The sequence below is a fragment of the Ipomoea nil genome, unplaced genomic scaffold (assembly GCF_001879475.1).
Source record: "Ipomoea nil cultivar Tokyo-kokei standard unplaced genomic scaffold, Asagao_1.1 scaffold0188, whole genome shotgun sequence".
Taxonomy (NCBI): domain Eukaryota; kingdom Viridiplantae; phylum Streptophyta; class Magnoliopsida; order Solanales; family Convolvulaceae; genus Ipomoea; species Ipomoea nil.
This window is the reverse complement of record NW_017616616.1, coordinates 4,236,401-4,254,030: the sequence shown is the minus strand read 5'-3', so window position 1 is coordinate 4,254,030 and position 17,630 is coordinate 4,236,401. Positions and strand designations below refer to the sequence as shown.

Sequence of the window (17,630 nt, the reverse complement as noted above, 5' to 3'; positions counted from 1 at the left end):
GAATAATTAATAATTAATGACTAAATTTTAAAAATGTACAATACTTGAGGGGCTAACATGAAAAAGATAACACAAATTGGGCCAAGTTTGGCCTGGAATTGGGCCCAAGTGGTAAGCAGCTGTAATTGGTTCACTTCATGTGGCCCAGCTAGGGGTACAATAGTTATTAGAGCCGTCGAAACGGTCTCGTAGGGCGGGACGGGACAAAACACACCAAAGCCCGTCTTTGTAGCGGGACGGGCTAAAAAGCCCGTCTTTTAGCGGGCTTGGAATGTGGCCGGCCCGCCCCGCCATGCCAAAGCCCGCCAATCAATATTTTACTGTGTTAATTTTTATTTTTTAAAAAAATATCACTGTACAATATCCTTTAAAAAAAAAAAAAAAAAAAATCACTGTACAGACGTACAGTACACTAACACAATAACACTACCTAGTATTGTATTCCTATAAATCTATAATCCTTTCAAATTATAACACACTAACACAATTACACAAACCAAAATAACATGTATTAAATACTAAATATATATTCAAAATATATATGTATTAGCAAGTCGCGGGCTAAACCCGTGACCCGCCTGACCCGCCCCGCCTGGACCCGTGACCCAGGCGTAGCCCGCCTCTTGGCAGATCAAAATTTGAAGAACCCGTCCCCTACCTACGGCGGTACAGGATGGGTCGACTCGGCGGGTAAAACCCAATTTTGATGGCTCTAATAGTTATGCTGTGCAACCGAATGCACCATGCGCATGATGCATACGATCAAAACGACGTCGTTTTGACTAAAAACGAGCGTCTCACTTAAAAAAAAAAAAAGTTCAGGTTCGATTCTTGGCAATAGCATTATTGTGGATATATAGTTATGAATTTCTGGATATATAGTTATGAATTTATGGATATTTAGTTCATTCATTGTGGATATTTAGTTCATTCATTGTAGATATTTACTTCATTCATTCACTGTGGATATATAGTTATGAATTTATGGATATATAGTTATGAATTTCTGGATATTTAGTTCATTCATTGTGGATATTTAGTTTAATCATTGTGGATATTTAGTTCATTCATTGTGGATTTTTACTTCATTCATTCACTATGGATATATAGTTGTGGACTTTTACTTCATTCATTCACTGTGGATATATAGTTATGAATTTGTGGATATATAGTTATGAATTTATGGATATATAGTTATGAATTTATGGATATATAAAAATGCTATTGCCGGGAATCGAACCTGATTTCTTTTTTAAGTGGGACGCGCGTTTTTTTTAACTAAAACGACGTCGTTTTCGACCAAATGCACCATGTGCATGGTGCATTCGGTTGCACAGCATAATTTGCGGGCGCCCAACATATAATTCACCGCAAATTAAGCTGTGCAACCGAATGCACCATGCGCATGGTGCATTCGATGCAAAACGACGTCGTTTTGATTAAAAAATGCGCGTCCCACTTAAAGAAGAAATCAGGTTCGATTCCCGGTAATAGCATTTTTATATATCCATAAATTCATAACTATATATTCATAAATTCATAACTATATATCCACAGTGAATGAATGAAGTAAAAATCCATAATTAATGAACTAAATATCCACAGTGAATGAATGAAGTAAATATGTACAATGAATGAACTAAATATCTATAATGAATGAACTAAATATCCATAAATTCATAACTATATATCCATAAATTCATAACTATATATCCACAGTGAATTAATGAAGTAAATATGTACAATGAATGAACTAAATATCCACAATGAATGAACTAAATATCCATAAATTCATAACTATATATCTACAAATTCATAACTATATATCCAGAAATTCATAACTATATATCCACAATAATACTATTACCAAGAATCGAACCTGATTTTTTTTAAGCGGGATGCACATTTTTAGTCAAAATGACATCATTTTGCATCGTATGCACCATGCGCATGGTGCATTCGGTTGCATAGCATAGCTATTGATAATTCACATGAGCTAACAGACCAGCAATGATGTTTAGTAAGCCCATCATTTTTAATTGAACTTGACTTATTGGGCCGCTTCTCCACCCAACCCAATTATACATTTCATTGGAGATTTGGATAATAACAAGTAGGTACATTCTCCTTTAAATTATTGAATTCAAACCTTATTATTATTATTATTATTATTATTATTATTATTATTATTATTATTATTATTATTATTAATTATTAATATTGAATTCAAACTTTTTTTTTTAAGAAACCAATGTGGTTATATTTATAGATAACTTGAAATTGAGTCAAGTAGGATAGTATCTCAGTATATAGTCGAATCGTGATTAAAAGCCTCAGAAGTTAATGTATGTGCTAAATAATTTTGCGATCTAAGAATAAAATTAATTGAGCAATAAGTAAACAAAGCTATAGTATTCCTACAGTCATCAAGGGCATAACCAAGGTAGAATCGTGCTTGAATATCCGGTGCAGTTAAATATGCCTGAAGTGTCTAGGAGTCCGTGAATAGTTCAACTGACGATTCCCAACGTGCTCTTAGCCATGACAAAACTTCCTTGCACGCAAGGGCCTCGGCCATAAGCGGTGAGAAACAGTTGTGTAAGGGTGCACTGTAAGCTGATATGTATCCGCCGTGGGTGTCGAACAATATTGCTCCAACTGTAGTTGCCTTCAAATGTGACCGGTAACCGGCAGTGTTGCAAAAATCGCGCCTAGGCGCTAGGCAGTGGGAGGCCGCCGCGAGGAATGGCCTCGGCGGCCTCCTCCGCGGCCGGCCAGTTCGGAGATTTTTTTTTTTTTTTTTCTTGTTGAAAATGTGAAAAAAGTTCCGAAAGGCATAACTTTTGACTCGGTTGTCTGATTTGGACATTTTTTTTTCAAATCGCGTATTTTTTTGAGATTTATACACCGCAAACGCCCGATGGTCCACTAATTTCTCAAAAAAAAAAAATGCTTCTTTAGCTCTTAATTTTTTTTTTTTTTTTATGTATTTAGATGGTTTAAACAATCTTTTGAACAATTTTACAACCACTTTCGTAAATAGTTTCTAAGAAATAACTATTGAAACCTTATGTTTTATTACTAAATTTTGAAAATTTTTTATTTTTAATTTTTAATTAAAAAAATAAAAATAAAAAATCGGCGGCTAGGCGCCGATTAGGCGTTAGGCGCCTAACGTTTTTTGCAACATTGGTAACCGACATCGACAAAACAATGTGCTAGCGGCATTGTTTCCGTTCCAGTAGCAGCAGTAACGTGCAGCTGCATGGGAGGTGATGGCTGCACAGTTCCGGCAGTAGGGGGAGCGGGCGGCTGCACGGGAGGCGGCGGTTGCAGGTCGGCAGCGCTGAGGTCGGCTAATCGTAGAGGGTCGGGCGAATGTACCTGCTCCCACGCCTGCATGGATGCTACGGCCACCGCAAGGATCTTCTTCGGCATTGGTAGGCATGCATTCCAAACTGCTTCATTCCGGGCTCTCCAAATGTTGTATAATATTGCAGCTGCAAACAATATTCCATTAGCATCTAAAACATTTAGGATCATTCTAAACCATTCCTGGAAAATATTCGTCACAAAATGGGGGAGTGGAAGGTTAGATTGATCCCATATGGACTTAGCATAATCACACGACACTAAAGCATACATAGTGTTCTCATCCATAATTCCATACATGACACATATCGGGCTAACATCCACCCTCTTTATAAGCAAATTGGTGGTGGTAGGGGATATCAGTTATAGCCCTCCATAAAAAAGTCTTCCACTTAGGGAGGTTTTCAGCTTCCATTGAATTCAAACTTTAATACATTTAAAATTTAAAATTATTATTTTTAAGTACTATTAACCCTGTTATCAATGCTTTTACTGTGGTTTGAAGAACCTGTGACTTCCTATTTAACAGATCACCCATAACCTTTCATTTAGTTTTTGACCTAAAGTAATACACATGTTGCTTGACCACAAGATTTTTGTTCATTTAAAATTATTTAATTGTGAAAAATATTATTATTTTGTGTCAACTTAAATCCAATTATCAATCAATAAAACTTATCGTATTGATGTAAAATAATTTCATATATCTAATATTTTACCTGATTTATAATCATCCTTAATTAAAAATAACAAGTTTAATGATTAGGATATCATTCAACTAAATTAATCTTAACTATGAGACAACAATATAGAATGAAATTCATAAAATTTACATCAACTTTGAATTGGTTGTGCCATTTTTCGAGGCAAATGGCTCGCGCCATGTGCCGATGCGGCGCACCAGTATACGAGAAAAAAGAAAAGTAAAAATGAAAATATTAAAAAAAGCAGCTCAGTTTCATTTCTCTCTCCTCCCTACCCTCCCCTCTCTCTCTTCTCATTTTATCCGTTTTCTGTCATCGCCGACAACCGCCCACCTCACCCACCGCCAACCAACCACCACCTCGTCAAACCCAGGCAGGATTACTACCGCTTAGCTTCAAAGTTTTCATTTTTATGTCCGTCGAATTAAATTTTACATGTATTTGTCTGCCGAATGTGTATACAGGAGATAGATATCCACTAAGCTTTGTGTGCTTCTCTTTGAGATTTCATTGTTTAGCTGATTTCCGAGGTGCTGTTATTGAATTTGAATGAATTGAGCAAATTTGGTTCCTGTTTCATCCTTAGAAAAGGTTTATTATTGAAGTCGTTTGTTTTTTTTTTTCTTTGAATTGATAAATAATAAACGCAGGTAATTTATTTCTTCTTGCCAAAATGTTTTGATATTGTGGTTTGTGCATAAATTGTGATTTTCTGATAATAGGATGAAATGGTGTTTTCAAGTTTTGATTTTTCTTTTTAGAGCTCTCCCCTTTTTGAAAATTAACCGTTGCAGACAAATGCATGCTTAATCGATGGATGTGCTGTTTCTATCCAGATTCTTGTTTATTCTTCTTCAGCCAATATGGGGTTCTTAAGATATGATAGTATATAAATTCAGGAAATTTGCATGAATATGAAATTACTAAAGTTTTAGTTATAATGCCCATTTGCTCATTAAAACACCTTCTTACTTTAGAAACTGTTAAAGAAGTTCACAAAGGTAGTGATATTGGTTATGGAGATGGATGTTGATAGATGGTAGGAATGGCTGCTTGCTTGGGAACTTTCTTTAACGGGGTTAGGTTAAACATTGAAGCACTTCTTTACCGGGAACTTTCTTTAATGCATAACTGTATATATATGCTCCCTTATTTGCATAACTCAAAAGTAGAATGAAATTTACTAGTCTGTTTGATTCTTCCATTGCCTAAGTTGATGGAACTTATTTCATTCTTTCTCTGATGGTTGCATCGTCTAATCCCAGGAATCCAGGATCACAAGTTTAAACGGGCTTCATTCAAATAGTTTCCATTTCAGTGTGAGAAGCAATGACAGAACATGATAGTGAAATCATTAAACCCGAGGTATTTTTATTGCCAAAATAGGCTCTTGAGCATTCGTAGGAGTTATTACCTATAACAAGAAGTCTAGAACATATATTGGGTTAAAGGAAATAAATTTAGTGTGAGATGGACCATGATATTCTGGCATAAGATATTTAATTATAGTATTTAAATCATATGGATGTGTGTGCGTAACAATAAATATATACCTTTTATTCATTATGAAGCATTTAGTTCTTAATCTCTCTACGAATTCACAAATTACGGCTTATTGTCAAGGTTCGGATTCAAATTTACTGTTTTCTTTTGTCCCTGTCAGCTGATGAAGTCCTATGTATGGCTCCAAACATCTGATGGTTCGATACAGCAAGTAGAACAAGAGGTTGCTATTTTTTGCCCGTTTATATGTCATGAAATACATTTGGGATTAGGGTCTTCAAAAAATTACCCTATATCTCTTCCTCCGACGGTGAATCTTGCCATGCTGAGCATGATTCTTGATTATTGCCATTTTCACCAAGTACCTGGGCGCTCTAACAAGGTTTTGAACTTTTTTCTCCATTTTACGATTTGGTTGGATTACATTCCATATTCATTGGCCAAGTTTTATGAATAGACAATTTGAATGTGTCATTTTGGATAGAAACTGATATTCCAATTAAAAGTTACATAACCTAGAGAAAAATGTAAATCATTTGTTTGTAAGTAATCTTCTCTAGATAGTTTGACTTTTTTCCCGACTGTAGGAGAGAAAATCATTCGATGAGAAGTTCATTCGGATGGATATAAAGAGGCTATGCGAGTTGACATCTGCTGCTGACAGCCTGGAATTAAAGCCACTGGTTGACCTTACAAGTCGAGCACTTGCGCGGATGATTGAGGGAAAAACTCCAGAAGAAATACGCGATATATTTCATCTACCAGATGATCTTACAGAGGTGTCTTGTGCTTATAAGCTTATCGTCTTTTCTGTTTTCTTGAGATTATGCAATATTTGTTGTAATGTTGACCTGTACAAATCTATTCAGGAAGAAAAATTGGAGCCCTTAAAGAACACGATGGATGATCCGCGAATCCGGCTTTTAAATAGATTGTATGCCAGAAAGAGGAAAGAATTAAAAGAGAGAGAAAGATTGAAGGTACCTAATGTCATCAGTTCATGTTCTGTTCAAGTCATTTCTATGTTGTGTATACTTAATATTGACAAAGTTCAGCTTCATACTATTTCAGAATGTTGAGGTTGAAGGGGAGCAAGTGGACCAACGCTCAGTTGATGATCTCTTGTCCTTCATTAATGGAGCAAATGGAGGTATACAATACATATCGGCCCTGTTTGGTAAAATGGCTGTTAGCTGATAGCTGTTTGCTGTTAGCTGATTGTGTTAATTAGAGAGTATAAATAGTTGATAACATTAGCTGATTGTAGAAAAGTGTTTGGTAAATTAGCTGTTAGCTGATAGCTGTTTGGTATAATTTCTTTTCTCAAAAAGCTAATTGAAAAAGTTGCTAGGAGTAGCTTTTTTAATTTTAGCCTTTTGGAGTTACAAAAAGCTAATTAACCAAACATTTATATTGATATTTTAACTAAATCAAACAATTAATAGTGGTCAAATAAGCCAAAATTGGCCTATAGGCCAATTTTTTACCAAACAGGGCCATCATGTGCATGTGTAGGTTTAGGCCCTGTTTGGTAAATAGTTAGCATATCAGCCAATTTTGGCTTATTTGACCACTATTAGCTGTTTGACTTGGTTAAACAATCAATATGAGTATTTGATTAATTAGCTTTTTGTAACAACTTATTGCTCCAAAATGTTAAAATTTGAAAAGTTGTTCAAAGTAGCTTTTTTCGATCAGTTTTTTGAGAAAGTCATATTGCATGTAATCAGCTATAAGCTAACAACTAATTTACCAAACGCTTTTCTACAATCAGTTAATGCTATCAACTAGTCAAACTCACTAACTCAATTAGCTAACAGCTATTTACCAAACACCCCCTTATTCTTTTGTTGTTTGCATGTGTTATTTCGGGGAAATGCTGCAAGACATTGATCGCCAATATTGGGAATGAATTTGGTAGTTTTTGACCAACTTTTCAAAGTAGGGAAACTCTTTGATTTTCTTTGGCCTCGGGAGACATATGTTGGTAGGAACTAGGAAGGTAATTTGCAATAGTCTACCTTACCGTGACCATGAAGCTTCACTGGGAGTCTGTATTCACCATAACAAAACGATCTGTTGCTATTTGCTATGAATATTGTTCTTTGGCATTGTATGAGCAATTATGGAAAGGTGGTTCTTGTAATTGTTATCGTCCCCACATATTATATTGTTTATATCATAGAATCTTAAATAGGTTAAGCTGAGTTGGCTGAAGTTGTTGACTGGCATTCTGCCTCCTACATTCTTGAATTTTGTTTCCAGATTCAAAGGGTGTCAGAACTTCGAAAAATAGAAGGAAGAACCGCAGAAGGAAAGATCAACAAAAGAATGCTCCGCTTAATGGTAGTAGTACTTCAGACACCACCTCGTCTTTAATCAATTCTACCAATCCCAATGTGGTCAGTATCAAATGTTTCCTTCTCTGAGAAACCTATGCATACATCGTATTTTATACACTGGCACCTTATCGATGCCAGTTTTCTCCATCATAATCACTGACATTAACCTCGAACCATAAAAGATAAGAGATGATTACGCACATTAATTCGATCAACATCTATTTCATGTTGCAGGAGTTGAACAGGGCTTCTCTTGACCATGACGCTACAGTAAATGGTCATTTTGATCCCAAACCTGACAAGACATTGAACCTGACACAATTTGAAGGTAGCAGTTTTGTTCCTGAAGAGGAGTTTGATGACGGTGATTTAGATGACGAGATTGACCCTGTGATGAAGGAAGAAATTGACAGGTAAGAGTGTAAGACTGGTGTACCTTGGCAGGCAACATATTCTTCATGAAACTTCAAAATTTGATCGTCAAGAAAGAGTAAATTTGACCTTTTACCTCCTGATCAGGGAAGTGGCAGATTTTGCTCGAAGATTAAATTCAGACTGGCCAGAAAGAATGCAAGAGATTCTCTCTCTAGGCCAAGGGAGGAGACAGGTGCCAATTGCCATCAGTGGCAGTTCTTTGAGGAGACATGCAAGTACCATCATTTCTTTTATTTTTCATATTTATTTTAATATAAAGGAAAACTCTTCTTACTCCTCCTAATTTTTCCCCTCCTAAATTCCCTCCGAGACATGGCTTCTAATTATTGGGTGCCATGAATTGGCTGCCCTCACTAACTTCTAATAAAAAAGTAAAGTAACCAATCAAATAATGCCATGTTAGTTTTCCTCCCGTACGGTACGAGAGGGGCAATATATGTACCGTTTTGAAAATTGAGGGGCAACATTTACACCACTAATAATTCAGGAGTGACATTGATAATTGGCATATTATGGAGGGACATATAAATTACAATTTACCTTTAATAACTTATTCTTGCTGAGAAGTTTTGCCAATGAGGTTTGCTGTTGGGAACAAGTTTCAGTTTTTAAAGCATGATCGTAGATAAAGTCCAGCATATCACGAAAATAGCATCAAAGTACCTCTTTTTTTTTTTTTCAAGAAACTAAAACATGTCCCATTTTCAAGAAACTAAAACATGTCCCATTTTCAAGAAACTAGAACTTTTTGTTTTTTTTCTGGGATGTATGTCAATACGCCTGTACAGAACATTTTCGAAATCTTCCCCATAGACATAGGCACATAATTCATTTCAAATTATCGGCATGCAAATTTTTGCTTAACAGTTTTATCATTTTGGGCAGTGATAAACCGGGACTGTACCAAAACTGATCCATGTGTGTGTGCTGGCTGGCGCAGTTTTAGTGATTTTCTTAGACAGCAAAGTTGATATAGGTTCATGTTGGAACGTTTACTGGCAACTCATTGACTTTCTTTTCTGAAACTTGGGCGTTGTGCGAGGTTGAGACTGAGAATAAAATGGGTTTCTAAGCGACTGCCGAAGGCCTTGTATATAGTTGTTTAACTTTGTACAATCAAGCAAAAGATGTAACTTTTGATCAGCAGCTTTTCTTCAGTTTTCTTACTTTTGCATTCTCATTTTCCAGTAACTGACCATTTTGACAATGTATTTCAGTGTAATGGAATGTTTTCTTGATACATTGTACGAGGTAAGAGGTATTTGTAAGGACTGTTTGGGCATTACCATTACAAGAAAACTGTAATCTTTGTAAGGACTGTCAATTTTATCATAACAGGAGAACTGTAATCTTTGTAAGGACTGTTTTTCCATTGCCATAACAGGAAAACTGTAATCTTTGTGAGGGCTGTATTTCCATTACCATAACAGGAAAACTGTAATCTTTGCAAGGGCTGTTTGTCCATTACCATAACAAGAAAACTGTATATCTTTGTAAGGATTGTTTGTCCATTACCATAACAGGAAAACTGTAATCTTTTTAAGGGTTGTTTGTCCATTAACATAACAGGAAAACTGTAATCTTTTTAAGGGTTGTTTGTCCATTAACATAACAGGAAAACTGTAATCTTTTCGAATTGCTCTTGTATGGAAAAATTAATCTGGTCAGCACTTTATCCTTTAATTAGGTCAGTTCGATGCGAACATGGATTAGTCTGAGTATAATACGGGTTTGTGCCTCCTACAGTTAGGATTTGCTCAGGACACTTAAAATTGAATGATGTATTTCGTCTCAACTAAAAGTTTAAATTCGTAGTTAGAATGTATATGTTTATATATTATATGCTCAACAACCATAACAAGAAAACTGTAATCTTTGTAAGGGATGTTTGTCCATTACCATACTGGAAAGCTGTAATTTAAACTAGCACTAAAGCTCTTATGAAAAAACTATAGTATATATATATATATATATATATATATATATATCAGCTCTCTTGTCAACATACATCCATGTATACAAATATACATATAGAGAGAGAGAACATGATTAAGAACAGTAGCCTTAAAATTCTTGAACTTCGTAATAATCCTACAACTCTAACTCAAAGGCTGAGAACTATATAATCACGTTGGCTACACTTAATTAGCTCCTAAGCACTTATTTATTCAGCAGGTTGGAGCTGGACATGGGGGCAAGGTCTGTATGGATCTCCTTTGGTCCATAGATGTCTGAGGTCGCCTCGTTTCTTCCCCAACGCCAGAAAGGTTCCTGCATAGTTACACTCGAAGATGAGATCATAACCGTCACGAAAAGACAGCATCGATGGCGAGAATTTTACTTAAAGTTTTCTGTAACGTACCTAAGGTGAAAGGAACTATGTAAAGCAATGCAGGCTGGCCATGTCCATCCATCAAGTTGAGGGCCACATATGTTATGAGCAAACCTGTGGCAAGAAGAAAAAAGAATCAACAATGATTGGACCAAACCACACTAAAAGATTAAATCCAACCAATTAGACGCATAGCCTTATAAACTTATATGTTCTCTCTTATTTTATCAATGTGGGACTCTTAACACTTTTTTAAGTGGAGTGGGAAGGAAAGACCAATTCGCGGGTAGTCAATGAATATAATGTCATGACATAATGTAGACATTACGGGATAAAATTAGGAAAGAAAATAACATTTTTTTTCAATGCAATTTTATGGCATTCCACAAGAAGCCAGGCCAACTACCCAAAGTAAAACCATTTACGAAAATAGGAATGCAAAATGAAGATGACGAGTTTGAATTTTACTTAAAAGTTCTATCATACCTAAACCATAAGCAATCATCGCCCATATAAAGTAGCCTGTTCGAAGGGTCTTCTTGGACAACCAATCGTACCTGAAACCCAAGGGAAATATAAGAACGCCCCCTTATTTACTGCCACAATATAGTAAATTTATCAAGCATTCAGCTTCAAAAACGCACTAGTTGCAAGAAGAAAGTAGGCCATGAATTACATATAAGTTAGATATGAAAGAATTGTATGGAACTGGTACTCAAACCTTAATGAAAATGCTACGAGTAACCCCGGTAGAATAATGTCACCAAAACCGATGATGCTATAGCCACCCCAAGGATCGAACATCCGTGGGATTTTAAGCAGCATGGGAATGCCATCTTCTCCACTTCTACCACCACGAGCAACCTGCCGGAGGCAAATGGCATTGACAGAAATGACTCGGGAAACACTTTCTTTTGTAAATCTGGCCTACTTGATTGTGCTAAAGACACAAAACAGAAGAATATATATATTATTTGTCGAACAAGAGAATATACCACTATCATCACACTCTCATGGAACCACCATTTGGAAACAAACACCCAAAACAGGTCGTACAAGAAGGCACAGCCGAGAAGAACTGTTCCGACCTGACTACATGAAATGCGTTCACGTCAAATGCAATTCAATTATCAAAAGAATCGAATATCGTGTACCATCATGTGTTTCAAAGTAGCATTGCTTGAGTAGCAGACAGGTAGCTAGACGGACAACTGTTTGCAGCCTATGAAAAAGATAAGCTAGAACAAGTAGCGATCTCTACTGTTTCACCTTGAGATTGGGAATTCGCACAATCTGGAGAACAGTGACAATCAATGCAATACCCTGATAAGAGAGAAAATGAATAAGCCATTCAAAAAGTCCAGTGTTAAAAGTCCCACATTGATAAAATAAGAGAGAATATATGGGTTTATAAGGGTTAGACTAGCTAACTGGTTGGATTCAATCTTTTAGTGTGGTTTGGCCCATGTGAAGAAAATATGATTTATTGACAACATTTATTACAGAAACTATTTTTTGTTTTCATATGAAACATCCTTATTTACCACTGTTGTTCTTTAAGAGATTGATGGGACCATGAAATGGATAGAAAGAATATAAATCATAATTCTTACGAGTATATCTTGACCTATCCAAGCAAAGGAAACACGTCGGAAAACAGCCCATATAACAGCAAATGCTATGCAGAAAGGAGAGACCGCTAGTGTCAGATATGATATGGCACCCAGGAAAGGCACTTTAACAAATGTCTCTGCAGCATTCTCAAACCATCTGAAACTATATTGCAAGATCGTTTGCCAATCAATCAAATTGAAACGAAGATTGGAGTATATAAAACAGAATTATGCAGCACTTGAGGAAACAAATCATGGGGCGAGGCCAAACCCAAAAAATATGTTATGACATATATCCTTCTACTCTAAGCCTCTGTTTTGCTAGACTAAAGATAATAAGACCAAATAATATCGGCATACCATGATAACAAGGTGACCAAACAAGTTTGCAGACCCTGCAAGCAGAATGAGTGATAAAGTTAAGCATTTTACATAAAGATCAATGTTACATACAGAAACGATGAGTTAACTTCATCATTACTAACTATAATAGTCTAGCAAGTTGGTAAATGGCCAAGATCACTTCCTAAAGGCAAATTATACCATGGACCAAGGTCTACCTTGCATTGTAGACCCTAGTTCAAAAATAACATTCAGATTCTATGTCTATAGCTAACACATTCTATACCCCTGCAGTTGATAGTTTTTGTACCTGTAGCTATCATAATATGTGTCAGTAATTATCAAGTCAAATTCTGTATCTATAGTTGATACATTCTGTACTTGGTGTCAGAAATTATCAAGTTATTTGTTTACCTGGACAAAAACTGTTAATTGTAGGTACAGAATGTGTCAACTGAAGGTACAGAATTTTTGTATTAGGGTTCACAATGCAATATGAACCCTGGTCCACAGTATAACAATTGCTTCCTAAAATTATAGTTATCTTAGATATTAGATGGGAAGATCCACTGGTTATTACTCATTAGCAAATCTTAGAGATTCGATTTGATTCAACCATTTTACATGAACCTTAATATACTTCTTTCGTTTGATATGTATTTGGATAGGCAGGTACCTCTACACCACCAATGCAGAAAAGAACCACCAAAACCTCGATAAACCAGAAGGACATTAGCTTGTAAAGCATAATCAGGAAGCAGGACGCAATGACAACAAAAAGGATTGCTGAAAGTATGTTGATTTCCACCATGCCACTAGATTGAGTTGCTTCGATACCATGGTATTCATCCGAGCCATCCTGCAGGGATTCAACATTGTAAGGTAATATGATATAAAAATTAGAAAATCCTCAATATAGACGTGGCATTACTTTCAAGAGTTTGTCGTGCTCGATTGCTGCTTCCCTGGCACTCCATGCAGACCAAAACGATGCACACAAAATGGTGGCAACAGCCATGAGCCATAAGAACACTTCAGCTACATCAACTGCGGGGCGCTTTGGGGAATATAGCTGCACAGAAACTAAACACGAGGGAGATTAGCAACAATATCGCATCCAAGCCATGAAAACCGAGCCCATTAAGCAGAAGAATGTGAAAAAGTGTTGGAAATAACAAATCTCCCATTGCCTTCTCTTTTGCTTGGGGGGTGGGAGGGAAGGGAAGGAGGAACTTACCTACTGAGCTGTTGATTATATTTTCTATCATGCTTTGACCAGCATCTTGTGGGAGCATAATCGCAGGTATGCCAATATCCAGATCAGTTTCGTTTTTTTCACAAACCATCTTGAAGAGCTCTGCAGTGTAATAGGTAAGCAATTAAGCACATGAAATTGATTTCTGCTTTTTCAAGAAAGCCAATAAAATATAAAATTTATTCACTTAACTGGGCTGTAATGCACATGGGCCAAACCACACTAAAAGATTGAATCTAACCAATTAACTAGTCTAGCCACCAAAATGGACTAAACAGGCTCTAATGTCATGTTATAAACTAAGATTGGGCTAGGATCACTAACTTAGCTATAATGCACAGGGGCCAAACCACACTAAAAGATTGAATAACCAATTAGCTAGTTAACTCATGGCCTTATGTTCTCTCTTATTTTATCAATGTGGGACTCTTAACAGGGACCAAGAATAGAACTTCAGGAAAATAATTTAAAATATCAAACCTGTTTGGTTGTTTATAATGAGGATAGCTGAAGCACCAGCAGCTTCAGCAACATTTGCTTTGGTAGTGAAGCTGCAATTGCCCCGATGCACCAATATTGCCTCACCAGTGAGCTGTGATACAACAACATAAACGATGAACTCAATTAGATAAAAATTTTACAAAAAAAGAGGCATGCTTTGGAGGGAGATTCAGGAGCTAGAAATCAAATCAAAGAAACATAATAGAAAACCTTATTCCTTGGTACACTACAACAATCAGGAGGGTCAGCAAGTGCGAGCCTTATTTGATTGGCACGCTTCTCCTTCGACTCCAAGGTGAGGCCAAATCGAGCACCAATCCCAACAAATTCCATTTCTTCCTTACCATTAATCCAGGTCGCGACTTTTACCTTGTAAAGACAACGAGATATAGTTTCAGATCAAGCATGCCCTTCAAGTTGGAAACGAAGTGTTACGTTCAATCACTCGAACATCCTATCATGTAAAACCCCTCCACAATAATCAAAACTAAGGACTGAAACGCATCAGTGCATCTCCTGTCATAGTTTGCAAAACTTTCACAGAATGAGTTCTCTTCAATCAATTGATGATTTTATGTTTTTTTTTTCTTCTAATCTCCCTTTCCTATCATATTTAGAAATCAAATAGAGCTTCATACTTGGATCATTTACAGCATGATCAGCTGCACACATTTAAGGTGAAAAACTTCAAGATAATTTACACCCAAGATAATACATATATTATAGTAATGATTATGAAGATAATCATTGCTTCACTAATCAGTAATCACTACCATTCCTAATTCTTCTTTTGGAAACTAAGGCAAAGTAAATAAATTTACCCATAAGGATAGTCGATCGCCAGCAGCTCCTTGTTATCCTAAACAGATACATCTCAGTAAAACATCAACTACCAAAATATATCATTTCTCTCAGCCAAAAAACATAGAAAACATCATTAAATCATCAGAAGATCCAACCTTTATTCTTGAGAAAATTGCCAAATGCCACTCATAGCCTTAACAACATCAAGAATTTGCAAAATTTATCTTTTAAAAAAAAAAGTTATATAGAGAGAGGGAGAGAGAGGGTTGGAGCTTTGATTGAACCCCTAAAAGCCAAAACATTGAACACCATCCAAGGCACAAATCATCTTCTCAGAAGTTCAAAAAAAAAAAAACAAAACAAAACAAAACAAAAATATATATATACAAGCTAAGGTGGGAAATTTCTTATGAAAAAAAAAAAAAAAAAATCATGTCTTACCAGAACAAAGTTGTTATCACAACCAGGTCTCCTTGGAGTCTTATCATCATGGTGAACAATATCGCCACCTTGAACCACAGAAGAACAGCTCAGCAGCAACACCGCCACTACTGCAGCAACTGTACGGACATCATAGTACGGCACCGTACGTTTCAACTCCATCATCCCAATCAAAATCCTACAACTCCCTTTCTCTTTCTGAAGATCAGAGAAAATATTTTATTTTATTTTTTGTTTATTTCCTGTGTACTCTCTCTCTCTCTTTTCTCGGGGGAAAACGAAGACAGACAGAAGCAGCGATGAGAAAGGTGGGAACAACTGAGGAAAAACATAAATAAGTAAAATATACTCCGTGAATCGATATCAAATTAAGGCACTGTTTGGATATTCTTCCTGTAAATGACGGTAAAATTTTTTAGATTTTTTTAAGGTTGTCCGATATGATACATCATACATTCTGTAAAATTTAGAAAGAAGATAAGTTATAAGGTGTTTTTGTTGAAATTGGATGAGAGTCCAAACAAGACATTACAACTTTCCGCACATAAATTTAAATCTTTTTTAAAAGTTATTATACGTTACATATTATTTTTTTAAAATTATCTTAAACAAGTTTAATGAGAATGAATCACGAAAACTAAAAGAGTGACCAACTTTCTAACAACCTTCTACTAATAATTCTAATGTTTCATTAATGTCAAGGTTTAATGTATTTGAAATATAACTGATATCATTCGTTAAATAATAAAATAAAATGGTGTGCTAAGCATGTATATTGCAAAGTGAATTTTTGCACATATTAAATGACAACACATTGTGAGATGCATTACATGAGACTTCATGCTTTTGACATATTACTGGTTGATTTTTGTGTTGATGCGGTATGATTACATTATATAGAGTTAATTCATTGATTGGTCGTGTCTGCGTGTGTAGTGCACAAAGCCAAAGCCTCCTTGACGATGCTGCCTCCAACCGAGGCCACCCTAAGCTGAGGCTACTTCAAGTCGGGGCAACCCTAGGCCGATGTCACCCCGAACCTGAGTCGTCTCTACTTCTCCTTGAATCGATTTGGTTCGAGTACGTTATCACACGCCCCCTCACGTGTATGGTGGAACGTGTGCCGCTTATACCAAATTGAAGCATGTGCTCCATCTCAACTAAAAGTCTAAGCTGATAGTTGAATTGCACGTTAATGGCTATATGCTCATAGAGTCCATCTCTAATATATTCATCACTTATATTAAAAAAAAAAAAATCATCACTTATAAAAATAAAAAAGGAAAAAAAGGTGAGTCCGTATTTTACTTCTTGTTTATATATTATAGAAGCCGTATTGACGTGACGCTTGAAACTGTGCAACAATTATTTTATTAGTTGTTGGCAATTAGCTTTTGTCACTACAGGGAGAAAGTGTTGAAGCAACACTCGACAGTGGGGCGCGTATGCGACGGGGCCCCATCGTAAGGTAGTTAAGAATTCAAGATGTACGCTATGTACTTCGAGGATTAATAATTGATTAACAATTGGTAATGGTGATTACTTTCACTTTAAAACAATTAATTTTCTCTTCTCTTCTCTTCTTAACGGATGTGTATTTTGTTTTTATTTTTTGTTTTATTCCGCAACTCTAAATTCTAGACGTCTAACATGCTATATTTATTAATTTAAATATTTATTAAAATAAAATATGATATAAATTATAAACTAGATCTAATCAAGATCTATTGATTTTTTAAAATAGTAAGATTTGATTTTTGTCATAAAGGCATTGGTATATGTATTCGTGTTGATCTAATATAGCATGTGTTGACTCTAATTAGAAACCATTAATTCAAAAATGTAGCTACATATATATTAGTTCATAACTTCCGAATATAACTTATCTTCAAACTATATCGTACGTTTGATAACAAGATAAATTATTTTTCTTTCACCAATTAAATAAAATTTCAAATCTGATATCTTCGTCCATATTGTATGACA

The 17,630-nt window shown here is 35.7% G+C and overlaps 2 protein-coding genes across 5 annotated transcripts; one reads left to right on the top strand and one right to left on the bottom strand.

The window, feature by feature from the left end:
- Positions 1 to 4,264: 4,264 nt before the first annotated feature.
- LOC109184847 (SKP1-like protein 21) lies at positions 4,265 to 9,849 on the top strand. Of its 2 annotated transcripts, none has more exons than XM_019334904.1 (10): positions 4,265 to 4,449; positions 5,342 to 5,441; positions 5,740 to 5,961; positions 6,167 to 6,358; positions 6,449 to 6,559; positions 6,651 to 6,729; positions 7,845 to 7,981; positions 8,156 to 8,334; positions 8,441 to 8,571; positions 9,242 to 9,849. In XM_019334904.1, exons 2-10 carry the CDS (start codon positions 5,406 to 5,408, stop codon positions 9,325 to 9,327), a joined length of 1,173 nt encoding a protein of 390 aa, XP_019190449.1. In that variant the 5' UTR covers positions 4,265 to 4,449; positions 5,342 to 5,405; the 3' UTR covers positions 9,328 to 9,849. The 2 variants fall into 2 exon arrangements, with proteins under 2 accessions (XP_019190449.1, XP_019190457.1); XM_019334912.1 differs by having other exon boundaries at positions 4,275 to 4,449; positions 8,441 to 8,567.
- A 476-nt stretch (positions 9,850 to 10,325) lies between these two features.
- Positions 10,326 to 15,960, bottom strand: LOC109184828 (signal peptide peptidase-like 4). 3 transcript variants are annotated; one of them, XM_019334885.1, is made up of 15 exons: positions 15,645 to 15,757; positions 15,221 to 15,258; positions 14,610 to 14,768; positions 14,379 to 14,490; positions 13,881 to 14,000; positions 13,575 to 13,726; positions 13,320 to 13,502; positions 12,662 to 12,696; positions 12,302 to 12,464; positions 11,958 to 12,011; positions 11,684 to 11,776; positions 11,410 to 11,552; positions 11,175 to 11,245; positions 10,719 to 10,802; positions 10,326 to 10,627 (listed from the first exon to the last, which is right to left on the bottom strand). In XM_019334885.1, exons 3-15 carry the CDS (start codon positions 14,730 to 14,732, stop codon positions 10,521 to 10,523), a joined length of 1,440 nt encoding a protein of 479 aa, XP_019190430.1. In that variant the 5' UTR covers positions 14,733 to 14,768; positions 15,221 to 15,258; positions 15,645 to 15,757; the 3' UTR covers positions 10,326 to 10,520. The 3 variants fall into 3 exon arrangements, with proteins under 3 accessions (XP_019190430.1, XP_019190436.1, XP_019190425.1); XM_019334891.1 differs by lacking the exon at positions 15,221 to 15,258 and adding an exon at positions 14,820 to 14,915 and having other exon boundaries at positions 14,610 to 14,786; positions 15,645 to 15,733; XM_019334880.1 differs by lacking the exon at positions 15,221 to 15,258 and having other exon boundaries at positions 15,645 to 15,960.
- Between the last annotated feature and the right edge of the window lie 1,670 nt (positions 15,961 to 17,630).